This window comes from Hibiscus syriacus, unplaced genomic scaffold, assembly GCF_006381635.1.
Source record: "Hibiscus syriacus cultivar Baekdansim isolate YM2019G1 unplaced genomic scaffold, ASM638163v2 tig00112206_pilon, whole genome shotgun sequence".
NCBI classification, from domain to species: Eukaryota; Viridiplantae; Streptophyta; class Magnoliopsida; order Malvales; family Malvaceae; genus Hibiscus; species Hibiscus syriacus.
In genome coordinates, this window is record NW_024063267.1 from 68,470 (window position 1) to 89,508 (window position 21,039).

General features: G+C 32.7%; 2 protein-coding genes and 1 pseudogene across 2 annotated transcripts; 1 reads left to right on the forward strand and 2 right to left on the reverse strand.

Annotated features, from left to right (window-relative positions):
• Positions 1-3,561: 3,561 nt before the first annotated feature.
• LOC120175633 (RNA-binding protein 39-like) lies at positions 3,562-11,277 on the forward strand. The gene is made up of 14 exons (XM_039182240.1): positions 3,562-3,666; positions 3,931-4,481; positions 6,534-6,603; positions 6,680-6,736; positions 7,273-7,328; positions 7,479-7,704; positions 8,456-8,539; positions 8,799-8,873; positions 9,871-9,951; positions 10,318-10,382; positions 10,451-10,694; positions 10,770-10,858; positions 10,937-11,163; positions 11,219-11,277. The coding sequence occupies exons 2-13, from the start codon at positions 3,952-3,954 to the stop codon at positions 11,094-11,096; spliced, it is 1,737 nt and encodes a 578-aa protein (XP_039038171.1). The 5' UTR covers positions 3,562-3,666; positions 3,931-3,951; the 3' UTR covers positions 11,097-11,163; positions 11,219-11,277.
• A 1,115-nt stretch (positions 11,278-12,392) lies between these two features.
• On the reverse strand, positions 12,393-14,169 carry LOC120175482 (annotated as a pseudogene).
• Positions 14,170-15,023: 854 nt separating this feature from the next.
• On the reverse strand, positions 15,024-15,953 carry LOC120175453 (probable BOI-related E3 ubiquitin-protein ligase 3). The gene is made up of 2 exons (XM_039182079.1): positions 15,645-15,953; positions 15,024-15,554 (listed from the first exon to the last, which is right to left on the reverse strand). The coding sequence occupies exons 1-2, from the start codon at positions 15,864-15,866 to the stop codon at positions 15,042-15,044; spliced, it is 735 nt and encodes a 244-aa protein (XP_039038010.1). The 5' UTR covers positions 15,867-15,953; the 3' UTR covers positions 15,024-15,041.
• Positions 15,954-21,039: the final 5,086 nt, after the last annotated feature.

A 21,039-nucleotide genomic window follows, 5' to 3' on the forward strand; every position in this document is an offset into this window, starting at 1 on the left:
GTTGGTATTGGTAAATGCATGAATGAAAATGTTTGGTCTCATATGTGTAATTAATGAAGATCTACACTAGATAACCCATTCTGATCTCCTGAACTCAGTCATCCGAAATATTTGTCTGAACAGAAAGTTCATTGTCCGTTACCATCTGAAATATCAGTAGGATATCTGCTCAGCATAAAAATCTGTAAATGTTCGGGAAATAATAAGGATATGTATGTTTATCTGTATCTGCACGTTCTTCAGTATCATCTGGTAGTTCTGTATTACTGAGCTTTTCGAAGCTCACTCTATTACTCACCTTTTCAGGTTAAAAAGAATTGTACCAGTGCATCTATCGACTTCAGTAAGGGAGTTCTTCCGGCGTTGTTGCAGAGTATGGTACATGTGATTAGGGGGCATGTAATTATATTTTGATTTATATACGAGTCTGGAAATCTGTTTTATTTTTAAATAGCGACAACTGATTTTATTAGTTTACATGTATTGATAAAAAAATTTAAATTTTCCGCTATTTTTACAGTGGGTCGCTCCGGTGGCCCAAATGTGACATCCTGGATCGGATCTGGTTACTCGCATCGGTATGGGGGTTACATTTAGTGGTATCAGAGCTTTGGCTTGAGTCAAAATTTTTCAAGATAGACCGGCCGGTCGAATGTCAAAATATGTCTGATCAGTACATTCCCCTAGACTGCAATCGTACTTCTCTGAGCCGGAACTCCAGGGCTGAGTCCCTATCTGTAGCGAGTAAACCAAAGTTTCTATCGGTTAAGGCTATACTTGTACAAAAAGGAATACCAGTAACATCTGTTTAAACGTTGTGAAGTACCTCACGATCCATGTGAGAGTTATTTATCTGAAAATTTCTGACTTGACTCCAAAAATGAAATTGAGATATGCCACTGCTCTATGAGTCTATTCTCGTGACAAAGACTGAATTGATTATTCAAGGAAATTTTCGTTCGGATTCTTTGATTGAAATGAGGAAAAGTTATGATAAGAATGTATGCTCAGCTGGTTAAGGATTAGTGGAGGATCTATACTTTTGTAAAAGCTACTTAAAGATATGAGAGAACTGATGAAAGTTTTATTTATGCAATTATGTGACATAAATGAATTTCTGGGACGAAATTCTTTTTAAGGATGAGAGAATTGTAACACCCCAATTTAAGGGCTAAAATTAATAAATTATAAAGTGGTGGATTTAATTTGGTATTTTGAAAGAAACTGTGGGTTAAATTGCAAAATTTTAAAGTTGGCAGTCCGTTTTATGAAGTGCTGGAAGTTCAGTGGCTAAACTCTTGGTTTAACTATTTTTAATTATAAGATGATATAAACCCCCAATTTCTCGTATATTTCTAGAAATTTTTCCAGTTTTCCCTCTCCCGTCAACCCTCTTTCAACTCCGATCTATTTGCCATCCGACCTCCGATCGACGAGCCGAAGACACAACGTAATTTATACTTATTCCACCGGAAAATTCAAGTTGCATAGTGTTCTTGGAGTCATCTTCTTTACACTATAGTAATAATCGTAGATCAATAAATAATATGATGAGAGTTTAATATGAAAAATTCTTTTTTCCCACTGCTCTACACGAGCAAAATTCCCGAATTTATCGGGACAAGACAAGATCCCACAACACATATTTATTATTTATTTTTTTTATGTCAAATCTTCCTTATAGATTATATTTTTTTTACAAACGATGTGCCATTATGGAGCTTTAAAAAAAGCCCTACATTTTGGGATTGAAGTAGTTCATTTGGGGTCCTACAAAAAACCCAACTAGCTCCTCTTTCCATAAATGCAAAATAGAAGAAGAGGATAATAGCAGTAGTGTGGAGGGTAGCATGTCGTTATTAAAACCAGAAAACCAGATCTTACAAACCTTACGATAAGAAGATAGATCCCACGAGTGATGTGTCCAATTCTAATGAAAACTACAGTACATATAAAACCATCTTCTCTAGGTTTGGATAATTGCTCAACTTTCAATAATGTTGAATTTTAGAGATAATTCGGGGCAGTGGTGGGACTTGGTGATAAAATTTGGGGTCAACTACTCGAATCAACTTACCTCAGTGGTTAAATGAATCGTTGTTTTTACTAGAGGTAACGGATTCGAGCACCGACGACTGCAACAACGTGATTGAACATTCTTTATTAAATGGTTGAGAGTATTTAGAACATATACTACTTTGTAATCACCTTAACTTAAAAAAAAATTGAGGTCAACTTAAAAATTTAAAGAGTTAGAGGTTTAAATTTAATTTTTAATTTTTTAAAGGGTTCAAATTACATTCTTTTCCCAAAAAATATGATCTAACTAAATTTTTTGAAATTTTGAGAGGCATAATGAGAAATTTTATAAAAAAAAATATGAGAGGAGATTCAATTAAGAACATTGAATATTTTATAGTTTAATCTGAATTTCTAAAAATTTCAGAAGATCAAATTAATTTTTTTGAAACCTTTAATGGTATATATTATAATTTTTAAAATATAGAGAGGCTATAGTCCCACTAACCCCTCTTGTATTTAATCATTGATTTGGGACATAATTTAAAAAAAATTAAAAGGATTACTATGATATATTTTTTTTTAAATTTAAAGTATGCTTAAAAATTTCCTTGACACAATTGCATTCCCTTAATTTTTTAATCCTAATGAATTATCTGGCTTAAAGAGTCTTCTTGCTTTTATATATATATATATATCCTCTTACAACCAGTGTTTACACTTTGTGTAAAACTTTTAATTTTATATAATTTTAAGATCATTGGACGAGGAAAATTCAAATATTAAGATTAACTCTTTGTTTTTAGTGAATATCTTCTTATTTTCTACTATTAATCTCAATATTTTATTTCTCTTATCTAACAACCCTAAAAATTTAAAACTTACAAGTTTTACATATGTAATTGGATCCTAGTTATACACAACATTTATATATCGGTTAAGATCCACTTACATTGTGTAAAACATTTTTAATTTTATACATTTTTAGGATCGTTTGATTGATTGAGAAATCCCAGTTTTTCAGTGAACATCTTACAATTTTCTACTGTTAATCTCAACTTTTAATTTATTTCAACTGATGGTCCTAAAAAAGTGTAAAACTAAAAGAGTTTTACACATATGTAGGACTGTTGGATGAGTGAAACAGATGATTGAGAATAAAAATATGAAATGTGAAGATATTTATTTGAAAAAATTAAAGAGTCAATCTTAGCCATATACTTCACTCATAAAACGGTCATAAATATGTGTAAAATTAAAGAGTTTTACATTATATAGGTGGATCTTAACACACACACACACATATATATATATATATATATATATATATATATATATATATATATATTAGAATTTAGCAAAATTGTGAGGGAAATACCTATTTGATTTATTCGGGCCTTGACCCAATGTAATCAAACTTTTGTAAAAGGGCCTTGATCCAATATAATCAAACTCGGATCAAGAAAACTGACCCGCTCTTTTCTTGGATCCGATAGTTTTGAGTTAACCGTGACCACTTGAAGCCGAATTCAATATCCAGCCCTAGCGGTACGCAGCAGGCAGCGCTGCTACTGATTCTTGGAAAAAGAGGAAAATAACAGAAAATCTCTAATTGGTCGCGTTGAATTTTTTGCTTTGTTTCAAAAGGTAAATTTTTAAAATTTCGCTTTCTAAGCTCTTATTATTTCACTGCTGAGAAATTACGACGAACAATAAGGTATATCTTTTAATTTGAATTTCGGATAAGCTTTTCTTGATTTAGCGTTTACTTAGTCGTAAAACTAGGTTTTAGCTATAAATTTGAGTAAATATTAGGTTAATCAGTTGAACGTAGTGGAGTTATAAGCTTCTTTAATGTTTCAGTTCGGTGTTTATTCTGTGTTTAAATTCCTGTTTTTTGTTTGTTAATAGCATATTAGAAGTGAGAAGAATATGGATTTTGATGAATATGAGTATTTAGAAAAGACAGTTGAAAATCCTGAGCATCAAAAGGTGAAGAAGGACGATGGTAACGGCAGGGTTGATAATGTTAAATCTGATGAGAGGAATCGTAGTCGGATTTCGAAGCACAAGAGGGGAGAGAGAGCCTATGACAGTGATGATGATCATAGTCACTCCAAACGCTCAAAATCACGTGATGAACCACTGCATGATATTGACCGGCGCAAGGAACAAGGTTCATCTTGTCACAGGTCACGGTCTAGAGATGGTGAGAAGGATAGGCACAGGAGTAGCAGAGAACATAGAGTCAAGGACAGGGACAAGGAGGAGAGTAATGGGAGAGACAAAGAGAAGGAACATGAACGAGATAGGAAAGAACGTGATCGCGAGAGGGACAGGGAGATAGAGCGGTCAAGTCGAAGCAGGAATCGACCAGAAAGTGAACGTGAGAAGAGTCAGGACCATGAGTTTAGAGAAAGAAAAAAAGAGAGAGAGCCAACGGAACGGGACAGAGAAAGCAGGTAACCATTCATTTCATTATCATTTACATTTGTTCAGCTTTTGGCTTTTTTGTGCATATTTGTCTTCTTACATTTGGCTTGAGAATTGCTGTAATAGTAAACTGTAAATATTGGTTTGGTGTATATATATAATTATTTTAGTTTGTTCATATTTTATTAGTAACTTTAACAGCCAGATCTCTTTCTATCTTCATTGAAGCAGTACTTGTGTACACTGGTTCAGATGCAACATGGCTTTATCCTAGATTGTACATTTTACATGCCAATCTTGAGTCAAAAAGGTCTAAATTGACAGTGTCTATTTGCTTGAACAATTTTCCCATATTTTTTTTGTGTGTTGGGTGGGGGGGGGGGGGGGGTTAACAGCAATCATTTGCTTGATACTTAAATTTGTGAGGTATTTTTTTGACTGATTTTATTCAAAAGTCAATTTCATCTATAACTATGAAAAGGTTGAAAATTTCATTGACTATTATAGCTTGCTTTTATTATTATCTTATTGAGAATGCTAGTGTAGGATTCTGTCAAAAAAGGTGACCTACCGGCTAGTGAGGCTACATCTCATGCTGGTTGCAATTTATGGTATATCAAGGAAGTTATTATTGAGCTGCCTATGTGATTTTAGCCACCCCTAGTTTGAGGAGACATGGGAAATGGGATCTTGGGTTGACCTTTACGTACATTAAACATTTTTTCCTAGTTAAAAATGTAATACAAATAGGGGTGGCTGAAATTGTATATTATTTGCAGTTTATGTTGTGCACTGATATTGTGATTTGATGATTGTTGCATATGACATTAGAATTGATTAATAGGTGGGTTTTCTTCTCCCTCTGATTGTGAGTAGGTTATGTTTGAGAGCTTTTAACTTTGAAGATAGTGAGTTTCTTCATTGTGTTCTAGATGCTGCGATTGGTTATTGTCAGTGATGTGAGCAATAGTTTATTAGTTCATTTAAGCAAGCTATGTTGTTCTAGTGAGCAATGTGATATAGATATTTTTTCTCCCTTATTGGTGTCCTGTCTCCCTTTGTCTCTCAAAAAGTTGGCGTTTCTGTATATGAGACCCATTCGACACCACATCCATCTGACGTATAACCACGTAGAAGATCTAGATAATCAAAAGCTTTACTCTGCCATAGATACGCTCTACCAATTGTTTCCTTGAAGTATAGTTCTCCATTGCTTAACGGGTTTTATACTTTATCTAAATCAGTTCTTGAGTTTTTTCTACAGCTCTTAAGTTTTGTATAGCTGTGTTATTTATTCGGTCTTCTAAATTCTGAATATTGAACATTAGATTCTGGGAACTCGCAGATGTGCTAGAGCAATGCTCAGATGGTCTTTCTGGCAATTGGGCCAGCCACTGGAAAATCGTGTTATGGGTTTTAAATGTTTCTTCCTAGACTGTATTTGAAAGCTTGCATTGCAAGAACGGAGTTTCAGTCTTGGAGGTTTTGACCGGAGTGGTGATATCATGTTATGATTTCCGTATCCCCCACTTTTAAAAAAATGAGTTTCTTAATCGTATCTATTATGTTGCAGAAATGCTGGTGAGGGTATGATGGGCTTTGCTTAAGCTTTAAAGAAGCAGTTCATCATCATGTTCTGTGGAATACAAGATTGGCCACCCCTTTTTATTTTTATTTTTGCAGGATAAATCATTAAAACATTGTCTTGAAGTTTTAGGTTTTAGGTAACCATGGTGTTTCCTTCTATTGTCTCATGTTTGATTTCGATGTTATAGAGTCAAGGTGTAATGTTGACTTTGTGTAGTTCCCTGCAAGACCATGGAACAAGGGTTTGACATTTTTATGCATGTTGGAGAGAAAATATTTTGCCATTCTGGATTTTCCTTTTGTTTTTGTTATTTTTTGGGCAGTGATTGCATGAATTGTAGGTTCGAGATATTTCTTCACTTCCCAGAATCAGAAACACTTTTGCCCCTACTCGTCTTCACCTTTTCTTGCACATCTTTATAACTTGTGTTTTGTCCCTTTTAGACAATTAAATAATTTTTGTGTTTTCCTCCCTTTTCCCAGGAGGTATAAAGAAAAAAGGAAGATGCGGCAGAGGCTGAGGTTGATCCAGAAAGGGATCAGAGGACTGTATTTGTGTATCAGGTATTAACTCATTCTCATTTTTGTGGACCTGATGTATTTTCTTTCTAACTATTGATTTGTGAACAATTCTTGACAGATATCCTTGAAGGCTAACGAAAGAGATGTTTATGAGTTCTTCTCTAGGGCTGGCAAGGTGATCTCTTATTAACTTCATTTTCCAATCTCCATTTTTTATTGTCGTGAAACTTATTTTCATTTCATTACCGTTTATTCATTTATTGAAGGATTCGTTAGCAATTGTAATCTGTATGAAGGATATTAAATTGGACTTAATTACCTGAAGGTTCTGCTGTAATTCTCTATAGCGATTAGTTTACATGTAGCTATAGTCAATTATTTTTATTATAATTCATGCCTTCAAATTGCTTTTGATGTTATATTTAAACTGGTTTACTGATCTTTTAATGTGGAATCTGATTGAAACTATTTAAATCACATTTAATTCATAGAATGATTTATAGAAAGAATCTGTTGATTTTGTTTATACAAAATTTTTGAAGAGGTTAAATATATTTATAATTTGAACTACCCAGATTCTTTCAACAGTAAACTTGAATCATCTCATATGTAGATAAATACACTGACAAGTTTGTGTGTGTATCTCTATGATGAATGCTGTTGTGTTTTCCTTTCTTTTTCCCCTGCATGCTTATTAATCACAATTTTCAGGTTCGAGATGTTCGCCTCATAATGGATCGAAATTCAAGACGTTCCAAAGGAGTTGGGTAAGTATAAAGTACTAAACCTTAATGACTAACTTGCCACTTTTAGGTGCTAGTTAGTTGTTGCATGGTATAAACCTTCTATTTTGTTATTTAAAAAATATTTATTTGTTTATGTACCAAACAAATCTTTTTCTTCATTTGTCTATGCAGGTATGTTGAGTTCTATGATGTAATGTCAGTCCCTATGGCTATAGCACTTTCTGGACAGCCTCTTCTTGGCCAACCGGTGATGGTGAAACCATCAGAAGCTGAGAAGAATCTTGTTCAGCCAACTACATCTGTGGCAGCTGGACACACCGGTCAATTTGCTGCCGGGGGGAGAAGGTTATATGTTGGGAACCTACATTTCAACATTACAGAAGAACAACTACGTCAGGTAAAGATTTTAGGGAGTGTAGTGATGTAAACCTCAAAGTTTGAGACATGATCTTAATTATTGGTTTCGAATGCTCTAATTTTTATTTACACGGGGTTTGGGTTGTTATCTAGAACCTTTGTTTATGATTTGGCTAACATGCTGATCTTACTGAAGAAGAGTTAAATAAAAGATATATGGAGGGAAATATTCAAGAACGTACAAGAGTGCAAAACCTAGGCATGGCATTCATGCGTCTTTAGAGCTTCAAAGGATGTTAACTATGGAAAACAGAAACTCTTAAATGTGGTAAAAAACTTGGTTGCAATGTTGAGTTGGGGAGAAAAGTCCCAACTTAAGAGACTAAACGATCTAGTGTCCCTTTTCTTGTTCCTTTTCCATGTTGTTCATGACCAGTTCTTACAAATAACAATAATATAGCTGTTGACCTCAAGTCTCAAGTTTCCTCCATTTTACATTCATTTGCATCGGTTTGACCTGAATAAGTGATCAAGTAGGTTGGTAAGCAATATGAAATGAGTCCTTAGATATGCTTTTTTACATGATGTATTTAATGTTAGGTTTGCTAGTCTTCTCATTCTTGAGGTATTTTGATCAATGTAGCTTCTCTTTGTCATCTTCTATAGATTTTAGTTCCCCTTTCTATCTAAACCTCAAATGAAGTATTATCACTATAACATACTTCCTTTTGATCCTCTATACTTTTTGCTGAATTGATATTGCTCATTTCCTTCTTGTATAAAATGCTTAGGTTTTTGAACCTTTTGGTACTGTGGAGCTGGTTCAGTTGCCCCCGGATGAAACTGGTCATTGTAAAGGTTTTGGTTTTGTCCAGGTAATACTCTGCGAACAATCTTAGAATCGACTGTGATTTTTCTTTTTATCTGTACGGTATATTGAGACTGGCAGTGTATGTACTCCCCCGGACCCCCTCACCCCCCCCCCACTAAAGAAAAAAGAGAGGAGAAACTTCGATCCTTATTAAGGAGGACCTGGTACATGCTTAGATTACTCTTGAAAAATGAGATGGCCTTATTTCCAAGATACTTAATGGTGTCTTCTGGAAAGTAATTGAATACTTGTTCTTCTTGCAGTTTGCGCGACTGGAGGATGCTAAGAATGCCTTGAATTTGAACGGACAGCTGGAGATTGGAGGTCGAGTAATCAAGGTTAGAAGACATAATGAAATGATGTTTTAGTTTCTTGTGGGCAGCATATATTCATTAGTATCTTATTTAAGGTTCCTACCTCATTTGGACCATCAACTTCTGAACTAAATTAACTAGTCCTTTAAACGTCTAACCATTTATATTCTTTTGTCAGCAACTTTTCCTTTAGTTTCTGTTATGTGAACCTTAAATACGGTTGTCAATCCCACCCCATTGGACAACTTAAGATTGATTCCAATATACACAAGTACCTCAACTAAGCTTTAGATCGTAATAAGAGGAGTGTGAGAGTTAATCTGAATGACATATACATCGATTGCATGATCAATAATAAACATTATTATCATGTAAGAGCAATTTGGACAATAGAAAATTGCTTCTCTCGAGTACATATTGAATACCCAAAAAAAATCTTTTCCGAATGGTTTAGAGAGATATATAAAATTTCTGATAACTATATACTTTGATAAATTTTAACTAAATAAATTAAAACATCAACGTATATAGTATAAGACTAATCAAATACTTTCCACACAAGACAGGCATTATAGGATGCAAATCCTTCCTCTCCTGTAAACCATACTTTTAAACTTAATTATGATAACATAGACTAGAATATATTCTTTTACTTTAGTCAAGCTTAGATTAATCTTAGAATAGACTTAATAGGTGACTAATCACACCTAAATACTCCCCGACTTGCGATTTATGCCTAGCTTTCCAAATTCACGTTCAACATGTCAGAACAACTCTCAAACATGATACTCTAATCATGCGAGCTAAATCACTTTCAATATGGAAGCAAAGGAACCTCGTTATATTCACCGGTGGAAATTCTTGTTTTGATGATATACTTTTGTCTGGTTATCTTCAAATTTCACATAGGAATAGAGGCCCTTAACTCCAATCATTTACCGTGAAAAAAAAGGCAAAAGAAATGGACCTACAGAGATTTTAGTTATTATTTATGTGCGTGTTTTCTTTTCCATCTGTTTAGGTATCAACTGTTACTGATCAAGGTCCACTGCAAGATGCTGGGACAAATGCAGCTGATCTTGATGACGATGAAGGTGGCTTGGTTAGTATTATTCATTCTCCTCCCTTCTCTCTTTTTCGGCAATGCATCTAAAGAGGTATCGAAGGGGCAAGAATGGTTGCTGTTGAACCCAGCTTAGAAGATATAGTTCGATTTTGAGAATGCATATGAAGTAAGATGTAAACTCACACAAGCATCCTCAGATAGTCAGACACCAACATATATTCGAGAATAGGCCCTTTGGTTGTCTTAAGAATGATAGACAACCAACCAGAAGTCATAGAGTACCCTTGGCTGTCCTATATTTGTCATTGTTTTGCTAGTTTTATATGTATTTTACGGTTTGGATAGTTTTGGCACGTTTTTTCCCGATTTTTTAGGAATCTAACAACATTGTTTATGATTCAGTCTCTGAATTCATCATCTCGAGCACTTCTCATGGCAAAGTTGGACCGCAGTGGCACTGCATCTAGGTTTGCCTCCAATCCTGTAGTTATTTTATTTATAAGTTATTTGTCTGACAATGTGTCTCTATTTGCAGTATTACTGGCTCCATAGGCATGCCTTTTAATAGCACCAGCCATAGTGCTACAACAGCACCAATCCTCGGTGCTGCACCTTTGGCACAATCCCTCGTTCCTGCTACTCTACAGGCCTCTATTCCTACCATTTCTGGACTTCCAGGTGGTCTACAAATCCCTACTAACGGCATCCCTATTATTGACACGATTGGAGTCCCTAGCGAATGCCTTTTGTTGAAGAATATGTTCGATCCGAGTCTCGAGGTTGGTATTGTAGCTAGAATTGCGTAGAGTTTCTTTTTAATGTTTTTGTCTAATCATATAGTATTCTTGTGACAGACGGAACCCGATTTTGACTTGGATATCAAAGAAGATGTTAAAGAAGAATGTTCAAAATTTGGAAAATTGAAGCATATCCATGTAGACAGGTAATTCCTCGTAACCTGCCGCCTTTTCTTTGTTGCATCTCATTTTTAAGAAGAAAAAATCATTGTTCCCTTGAACAGGGACAGTGCTGGGTTTGTCTACTTACAATTCGAAGATATGCAAGGTGCGATAAACGCACAACGGAACCTACATGGAAGATGGTTCGCCGGAAAAATGATCACCGCCACATACATGGTGCCACAAACCTACGAAGCGAAGTTTCCAGATAGTAACAAATAGTTGAATGGTATGTATATAACCCGACACTATCTTAAATCAAGAGGGTTATATCTCTGTTGGGAACTATATACAGTACAAAGATATATCAGCAGGGAAGTAATTTGTATGGTAACTTTAAAAAAAAACTATATTTGGAATTAGATGCACTAATTTCATATTTCTGTCTGATTAATATACCAATCTGTGGTACCTTGGCTAAATGTGTAAATTATGCGTTTAGTACCTAAACTATTAGTTTTGATATGTTTTAGTATTTGAACTTTCAATTTTTTTTATAACCATACCTAAAGTTTGGTTTTTATTTCATTTTAGTACCCACCTTAAAGGCTTTAGTTTTTGTTTTATTTTAATACATGCTCAAAATTTAACGTTAAGTTTTGAAATAAATTAATTATATTCTTATTAAAATTAAAATTAAATAATAATAAAGGATTAATTGTTGATAGGTCATTATATTTTTTAATATTTATTTAATAAGGTGTGCATCGGTATGTCACATTAGTGGTGTATTTCAGTGTACAACTTGCACTCTAGGCTCATCATTCTATTAGTTGGTAAATTTTCTAGATAAAAATAATATTAATGTTTAGAAAAAAAATAATATTATTATTTTTAAAATATTAAAATAATTTTTTAATATTATTTATGTTAATATTTTTTAGAATATTATTTCTATAATTTTATAAATAAAAATTATGAGTAGTATATTTTTTAAAATAAAATATTATAAAATATAAGTCTAGGTACTAAAATGGATAAAAATTAATAGTTTAGGTACTAAATGTGTTAAGTTTTTAATGTGGGTATTAAAATGAAATGAAAATTAAATGTTAGGTATGATTTTGAAAATATTAAAAGTTTAGGTATTAAAATTGATATTTAGGTGCTAAATTAATGTTATGAAACATCATTGTTTTGTTCTTTTTAATGGTAATATTATCATCAGTTTTGGTCAGATTATTTGAAAGGTTTGTTTTCTTACGATTTAGTATTTCTTTAATTATTTCTTTTATAATTTGATCATTTATAGTTTTTTTTTTTGTTACAAATGATTAGTTTTTTTAATTAGTTAACGGATAAATTACATCTCTGGTTAAAAATATTACATAAATTTGCATGATAGAATTAACATAAATGAAGTCAATTGAACTTTTTTTAAAAAAAAAGTGATTGAACAATCATGAACGATACAAAACCTTTGAAACCAAGGTATGTTTAGGTAAAGGGTACAAAATTACCAACGGAGTTTCGTAGCATAGCTCTAAGATTTTGTAAAGCTTTGAACCCAAACCAGGCATCATGCAGCCGAACTCAACCCAAATGACTTGACAATGGTGCTCACTCCATCTGAAAAAGTTCTGGATGCATTCTTTTTACTGGGAACGTGAAATGGGTTCCAGACGGCATCGACATATGCAGAGCGTGGAACCTCCTGAAAAACTTTACATTTGAAAGCAAAAATGAGTCTGGTTCCATAATAGAAGTCCTTGAACCATGTAAGAATGATCATTTTGGTAAGCAACCTTTCGAATGTTACAAAATGGTCTTTAAACTTGTCAAACTATTACCAATGGACCTTAAACTTTATCAGAATTTATTACTATTTTAATGTCGCAAGAGACCATTTTGCAACCCTTAGAAAGTTGGAAAAAGGGTAACTTTTGCCCTTGTAGTAGAATCAACTTATCAATTTCGCCCCTATCATATTTTCGCATCAATTTAGCTCTGTAAGTTGCTCAATTGCATCATTCTATGTCCTACCCCCAACTTAAAACCTTATATTATAAACCATAACACCATAACCTCTAAACCTTAAACCCTAATTTAGGAATTATGATTTAGGATTTTAAATTAGGGGTAGTAGGATATAGAACGATGCAATAAACAACCTTGAATGACAAAGGTGCCCTTAAGCCTAGAAAGTTAAATGACCATTTTGTAACAAGTTAAAGGTCAATGACCAAAAAGATCATTTTTACATTGTTCAAGTGTACTTTACCCTAAAATGTTCAACAACCATTCCTTGATAACATTCCTCCACTTTAAGATGCATAATTACTAGCAACGCAACATCCTGTTAACTTCATCACCGATATTCATCCAACAAGATAACATAGAACAATCAAAGCTACAGTTCTATCGAGTAATTTTAGCCACCTCATCCGAAACAATAACAAATAATACAATCCCACATGGTTAAATCTACAATAGAGCCTATAAAAAACTAGGAACTCAGCAAATATGCATAGCTAAAATATGTTTAGTTTCAGCAGAAACAACCACCGAAATTTCCTGGAGTTTCTATAGAACTTAAAAGTTTACCCCTCCAGATTTCCCCGTTCTATTATTTCCATAGATTGTCATCATCTCAGACTGGAGAGTACAGCCTTGCATTACCTCTAGATGACAGGCTTATAGCTAAATCCATTCAATACCGATATAAACTCAATGCAACACTAGGGCACGCATGCTTTCTAGATTACCAATGTTCTTAAAACATAGCTATACAGTATGGAGCCATAGTGTCGAAAGCTCTGATTACGATAAGCGATGACGGAGAGGCGAATAAATATACCACGAGAAACAAAGCATCACTACAAATCAATATTGTCCATCTCCGCCGCATAAAGCAAACAAAATCGAAATAATAGATTCATAGGCTTATAATACAATCCTAAACTCCTACCATCATTGTCAGGAACAGAAATACTTACATTTCTGACATCGGCATCTCTAACATCTAAATCAGTTTTCACTAAAATGAACTTCACCTTCGTGTTAGTTAAATAACCATAGCTGCATCCAACACCACCATACACAACAAGTTAGACTTTGCAACACTCACAAATCACAACATCATAAGAGCTCCAAATCAAACGAAAAACGAAGTATTGAAGTTAACTTCTTACACTTTATAATTTTCAGTAGGATAAAGCAAGCCCAAGAACGTCTCGTTCAATGTCGGCCGGATTTTTTTCGGATTGTTCACCACAAATATATATATATATATATATATAAACAATAGTATGATCCATAACCTTATCGATCTGTTCGATTTTAGTCCTTCAACCATTAATTTTTGTTAACCTCCTTTTGTCTAAGTCCATAAAATGCCTGAGGGATTAAAATCAAACGAGAGTTAGCGATTGAGGGACTAAAATCAAATAGATTGATAATGTCAGGGACTAAAATCAAATAGATCAATAACATTAGGGATCATTCTCTCTTAATTTTTAAATTAGTGACCAAAGTCGATCGTACCAAAAACATAGGGGACTATCTACATAGTTTATCCATAACTATTTAATAAAAAATTAATAGATTTGTTTCCTATTTTGTAATAATTTGAGAAGTTTAATGATGATTTTGTAACAGAAATTGTTTTTGATAAAAAAATGTTATTTTGATATAATTCAATGACCTTGATATATTTTATATTAAGAATTATAATAATGTCATATTATAAATTAGGATAAAATATATAAAAAGTTATTAAGCTAATTGTAATATGATACTTCAAACATATCAAAAGTTGGATTGATTTCGATTCAATTAAATTAAGGATAAACTATGCATTGGATACCTAAGTTAACAGTTTTAGTCTGTTTTAATACTTAAATTTTATTTTTTTTAAAGTATATCAAACGTTTAGTTTTTGTTTCATTTTAGTATTCGTTCAAAATTTAACTTTAAGTTTAAAAAATTAAAAATTTAGGTACTAAAACGGACCAAAACTAATAATTTAGATACTGAACGCGTTAAGTTTTTAACGGCACGATACTAAAATAAAACAAAAAATAAACATTATATATGATTTTATAAAAATTGAAAGTTTATGTATTAAAACAGACCAAAACGGATAATTTAGGTACTAAATACATAGTTTACCCTTAAATTAAAGTCAAAATCTTCAATTAGTCCCTAAACTATGCATAAACCATGAAATTAAGAAATCAAAACCTCTATAGTGGCTTTCTTTGCTGTAGTACAAAGAGGGCAACAATCAAGAAAAGCTGCACAATCTTGGCATGAACAAAGATGTCTGCAAGGAAGGAACAAAACACACGAGCTTCGAGAATCGCAACATTTGCACACCATTAATGTCTTCTTCTTCGTTTCGACAAATCCTCCGTTGTCGTTCTCTTCCTCTGTTTCTCCACAGCAAGACTCCGCATCATCGTTGAAACAACACCCGGCTTGGTCTTGTTGTAATTGTTCGAGCGTGTTTTTCAAAGAAACGACGATCGCTTCGTTCTCTTGCGCCACTCTTCGCAATGCTTGATTCTCCATCTCCAGTCTGTTCAAGAGATTTTGAAGCTCCATTGTCCTGTTCGCTGCTTTCGCGAGCTCTGCTTCTTTGTGGTTGAATAAAAGAGTTGCCTTCGATTCTAGCTTTTCCGCCATTAACGAAACTTGCCGCTTTCTTTGCTCTTGCAGTAAGAATCTCAATCTCTCATTCTGGGGGGGGGGAATCAAAACCTCAATCATAAATCTGGTAAAAAGAGGACAATAGCTTCGTGATATTTACACATACGCTCAAATTCTAACCTGGGAATTGATGAACTGATCAATCGATTCATCACTTTCTTCAAAACAAAAACTTTGATTTCCAGGCTGCTGGATTTGAAGCTGCTGCTGTTGCTGTTGTTGTTGTTGTAGTTGTTGATTGCCGAAACAGAATTGATTAAACCCACCGTTACCATTACCATCAAGGGAACAGCACAACGGAAACCCGATATTATCCGAATACAACTGAGCTTGTATGGCCATCTTCTTCAACCTTCAACCTTCAACCAAACAAAGAAAAAACCGAAACTTTTTTCTCCAGGAAACCTCTTTCCTTTTCACACAGAGAGAGAAAACGAAACGAAAGTGGAGGGTGATGGGTTATATTTATAAGGCCGAGATGAGAGTTATGAACATGTAAACATTATATAATATTAATTCCTGGCTTAATTTTCTGTCTAATTAAACAACTACGTACACATGCAGATTTTGTGACTAAACTGTCGGGTCAGAGATTTTAGAGGGCATCTGTTTTGCTTGCCTTTGAATCAAAATTATACATAAAAATGGAATTTCTAAAGTGGATATATTTTATCAAATTGGGTGAATTAAAATTAAACTAAAACACTTGAATCGGTCAAATATTTTTTATTTTCTTTATTTATAGAATTGGATTCTCATCATGGCTCTCCCTTATTTATTTATTTTTTATAGAATTTTATAACAGTTTAATCTAATAATTGTGAACATTTATTTTGGTCTCTATAGTAGATTAAATTTAGACAGAAGGGTAATTTTTGTCCTCGTTGTAGACCTAATTTATCAATTTTATTCCTATCGTATTTTTGCATCAATTTAACCTTCGAAGTTGTTTCAATTGCATCATTCTATACCCTACCTCTAACTTAAAATTCTAAATTACAATCACTAAACCCTAAACCCTAACCATATAACATCTCAATCATGCATTCTAAACTCTAAACCTAACTTAGGGTTGCTAATTTAAGGGTTTAAGTTAGGAGTAAGGTATAGAATGATGCAATTAAACAACTTCGAAGACTAAATTGATGTGAAAATACGATAGGGGCGAAAACGATAAATTGGGTCTACTACGGGGGCAAAGGTGACTCCTAAGCCTTAAATTTATCATTTCCGTCACTATCGTATTTTACATCGATTTAACCCTCAAAATTATTTAATTGCATAATTCTATATCCTACTCCCTAATTTAAAACCCTAAATTATAAACTATAAGTTAGGGTTTAGAGGTTATTGTTTAGGGTTTATAATTTATGGTTTTAAGTTAGGGGTAAGATATAAAATGATACAATTGAACAATTTCGAGGATTAAATTGATGCGAAATACGATAAAGACGAAAGTAATAAATTAAGTCTACAACAAGAGCAAAATTTACACCTTTTACTATTTTATTGCACCATTATTAAGCACTCTTAATATACATAGTTTAATCTAATTAAGAAAATCAATTGTGCTCAGCCATAGTTGAGTATTTAATTAGTTTGGTCACAATCAGTGGTGGTTTAGTCCGTTTGATTGATGACCTAAAATTAATTATAAAATAAATCTTTTCGAACTGATAAAAATAAGGGTAAATTACACCAATCATCATTGAACTTTACTCTTTTTTTTTACTCACAATACTTTAAGGTCGTTTACTTTTTTCACTGGCTTTAATACATTTTATTTTTTCTGATCAGTCATCATTAAATAGTTAACGTCGTAAAACGATGCAATTTTAGAAAAATGAAAATTTCACCAAAATGACATTGTTTTGTATTTATATAACAATCAATTTATAACGCCGTTAGTAAAAAAACGACAGAGTGACCAAAAAAACCAAATGTATTAAGTTCAGTGAGAAAATTGAATAGATTTAAAGTATAGTGAATGGAATATGAGAGAATTAAATGCAGTGATGATTGGTGTAATTTACCCTAAAAGTAGAATTGTAAAATCTTTATTAGTCGTAAATATTGACCGTTCAATCATCTAATTGTAAATTAATTTATCCTCCCTATTATTTCATTAATCTATTTAAATAAAGTCAGAAATATGGGTGAAATTAATTTTTCAATGAATTAAAATATTTTTCATATAATCCAACATTTAAATTTGGGTTGGTTTCTGATTTTCGTCCATTAATGCTGTTCGCTAAAGATAACAATAATTTTATGCATATCTTCTAAAGGTTTAACTCTGTCTTCAGTCCTTGTACGTTTCAGACTTTGAAAACTACTCCTTTGATTAGTTCTAGGAATTTATTCTTTGTCTAATTTAAAAATCAAAATCCAATCGATAAACGTCATTAATTCTAGGATAAAGTACATAAATGGTCCTTTGACTATGGGATAATGCTTTGCTGAGTCTTTTGACAATTAAAAATTACAAAATGGTTCTCTGACTATAGGAAGTTACTTTGTTGAGTCCCTCGACTATTAGAAGTTACAAAATGGTCATCTGACTATCAATTATGTTCCAAACTTGTCCTTTTATGTTAAAATTTTGATGGCAATATGAGTAGTACGTTAACTTATTGATTGAAATATGATAAAAGCTGATCGCATAATCTCAAATTAATATCATATCTCAATCAACATTTTAACATCCAACTCAGACGACCATTCAATTTTTAACAGAAAATTTGGAACATAATGAATAGTCGAGTGACCATTTTATAATTTCTAATAGTCGAGGGACTCAACAAAACAACTCCCTATAGCCTAGGGATCATTTTGTAACTTTTTATATTCAAAGGACTCAATAAAGCATTATCTTATAGTATGGGGACCATTTATGAACTTTACCCTTAACTTTAATGGAAACTCATTAATAAAATTAGTGATATCGATTAAACTTTAATTATTAAATCAAATGAGTAGATGGTCTAGACTCTGAAAGTCCAAAGAGTTGAAGGAGTAGGGCAGAATTAAACCTCTTCCAAATGGTGAAATTATGAGTTTCTGAAATTGTCAAACAAGGCAAGGGAAGGTAATTTTCACGTACAAGACAAATATTTGTCTAGAAGAATCATTTGTAAAAAAGGCGTGTAATGTTCCGAACCCATAACTCTCTAGTACTCCACATGGACAAACCTTGTTGTGTTTGGTAACCAGGGATGATATCATAATTTTACGTTAGGTAATAAATTTAAACATATAAAATTTTAAGGAATCAAAAATATATTTTAATAAAAAATACATTTAAAAATATAAAATATAAGATGATTTTAAAATTTCACGATATGACTATTTTGACCCATTAGGTCAATCCCTATTTATGAAAACACGGTTATTAAGGATTTTTGTTTTTTAGGACGTACTGTTATTTTCACGTATGAAATAAAGGGTAGCAAACGGCAAAATCTTTAGTTTGAAAGCAATGTTTCCGTTTGGATTGGAGTAGGAAGCAGAGGGGAAACTTATGGCGAGGTGAGAGAGAAACAGCACATCGGCACTAAGAATTTGTGAAATGTGTAAAGTTTAGTTATTTTTTTATACACAAATTATCAGTTTTGATCTATTTTAATATTTAAAATTTTAAATTTTCAAAATAACATTTAAAGTTTAGTTTTTGTTTTATTTTGATACCCGTCGTTAAAAATTTTAGTACCTCCGTTCAAAATTTAACTTTAATTTTTGAAAAAATTAAAAATTTAAGTACTAAACACGTTAAATTTTTAACGACATGGTATTAAAAATGTGAAGACACCAAGACCAAAAGTGTTTGCAAAAGGACCAAAAGACAATTCAATCTGGTATTTGGTGCTAACAAATGCAGCTTCCCAACTAATTCTCTTTGCTTTTAGGCAAAGTGGTTTAGTGATATTGACCCAAGTCCCATAATGGAGGGCCGTCCCCACTTCAGAGCTTGTGTTCGAGTGGTGCATGCCGAGAGCCTATGGCTAAAGCTATCAACGTACATAGAGACAGAGGTTGAATTTTATGCGAGGGGGATGGATTTTTTAAAATTTAAGAATAGTCAAGTTTATAAAATTAGAAGGGCAAATGTAAAATTTCAATTAAAAATACATAAAAAATTTAAAATATATAATAATTTTAAATTTTTAAAAATGATTGTGCCGTCTGTCCCTCGATCCGTCGTTGAGAGCATAGGGCAAAAAGGTCGCCGAGCTTTTTGTCCATGTTTTCTATTTGATAACGACGTAACCCTCTTTTTCTTAGTTTCTTGTGTAGGAAACACGGCTTTGCTTTGTTTTCTTTTTCAAGTGAAATAACTTGGAAAGAGGGGAATATAAATCATGAAAACCCATGTTTTGTCCGGTTCAAACTTGATAATTTGTATTGATAAATATCTGGGTAAAGTACACAGATGGTCCCTGACTATAGGATACTTCTTTATTAAGTCCCTATATTACTAAAAGTTACAAAATAATCATCCAACAATGGAATGTTGCTTTATTAAGTCCATCGATTATTAAAAGTTACAAAATAGTCATCTGGCTATTCATAATGTTCTAAACTAGTCGTTGAACATTAACATGATGATTGAGATACGATAGTCATTGGAGATTTCAGGATAAATTTTATCATATCACAGTCAGTAGGTTAACGTTCAACTCGGAATACCATCAATTTTAACTGAAAATGACGAGTTTGAAACATAATGAATAGTAATGTGACCATTTGTAACTTTAATAGTTGAGGACTCAACAAATCAACACTCTATAGTCGAATGACCATTTTATAAGTTTTAATAGTCGAGGGACTTAATAAAATAGCACCCTATAGTCGGGATCATTTGTGTAATTTACCCTAAATTAAAATTGCATTTAGCATCCATTTTCTTGGAAGCACATGAATTGCGCCAAAAACATTTTCACTTGGGCAGGTGGGGCTTGTTTTTTCTACGTGCCTTAATTAGGCATGCATTGACAAATGACAAAATCCACCCTGAATTAGGGGATTTTATTCACTTTTATCATTTGTTAAGACATTAAATAATAGGCGAACGATTAACCACTCCTACTTTCTTTGGTTTAATTCAAATTCCATTTTGAGTTCTCAACCTAATTCTTCAAATCATTTCTAACTGCTGACCAAACTCAAATTTCAACGTATAACTATAAGGGTAAAGTACACAAATGGTTTTCGACTATAGGATACTATTTTATCAAGTCCGTTGACTATTAAAAGTTATAAAATAATTTATTGACTATAGGGAGTTGCTTTGTTGAGTCACTAGACTATTAAAAGTTACAAAATGATCACTCGACTACTCATTATATCCTAACTTGTCATTTTCAGTTGAAAATTAACGGTTATCTAAGTTGGACATTAACATGCTGACTGAGATACGATAGTCATTTGAGATTATGATAACATATTTTATCATATCTCAATCAGTAAGTTAATGTATAACTCATTATGTCGTCAAATTTCTTACGAAAAATGATGA

Excerpts from the sequence above, each read along its gene's own strand:
- LOC120175633 (XM_039182240.1), top strand. The coding sequence starts at position 3,952 with ATGGATTTTGATGAATATGAGTATTTAGAAAAGACAGTTGAAAATCCT. Across the intron at positions 6,604-6,679 it reads GGACTGTATTTGTGTATCAG|ATATCCTTGAAGGCTAACGA; the intron begins GTATTAACTCAT and ends AATTCTTGACAG. Across the intron at positions 7,329-7,478 it reads AGACGTTCCAAAGGAGTTGG|GTATGTTGAGTTCTATGATG; the intron begins GTAAGTATAAAG and ends TTGTCTATGCAG.
- LOC120175453 (XM_039182079.1), bottom strand. The coding sequence starts at position 15,866 with ATGGCCATACAAGCTCAGTTGTATTCGGATAATATCGGGTTTCCGTTG. Across the intron at positions 15,555-15,644 it reads ATCAGTTCATCAATTCCCAG|AATGAGAGATTGAGATTCTT; the intron begins GTTAGAATTTGA and ends CCCCCCCCCCAG.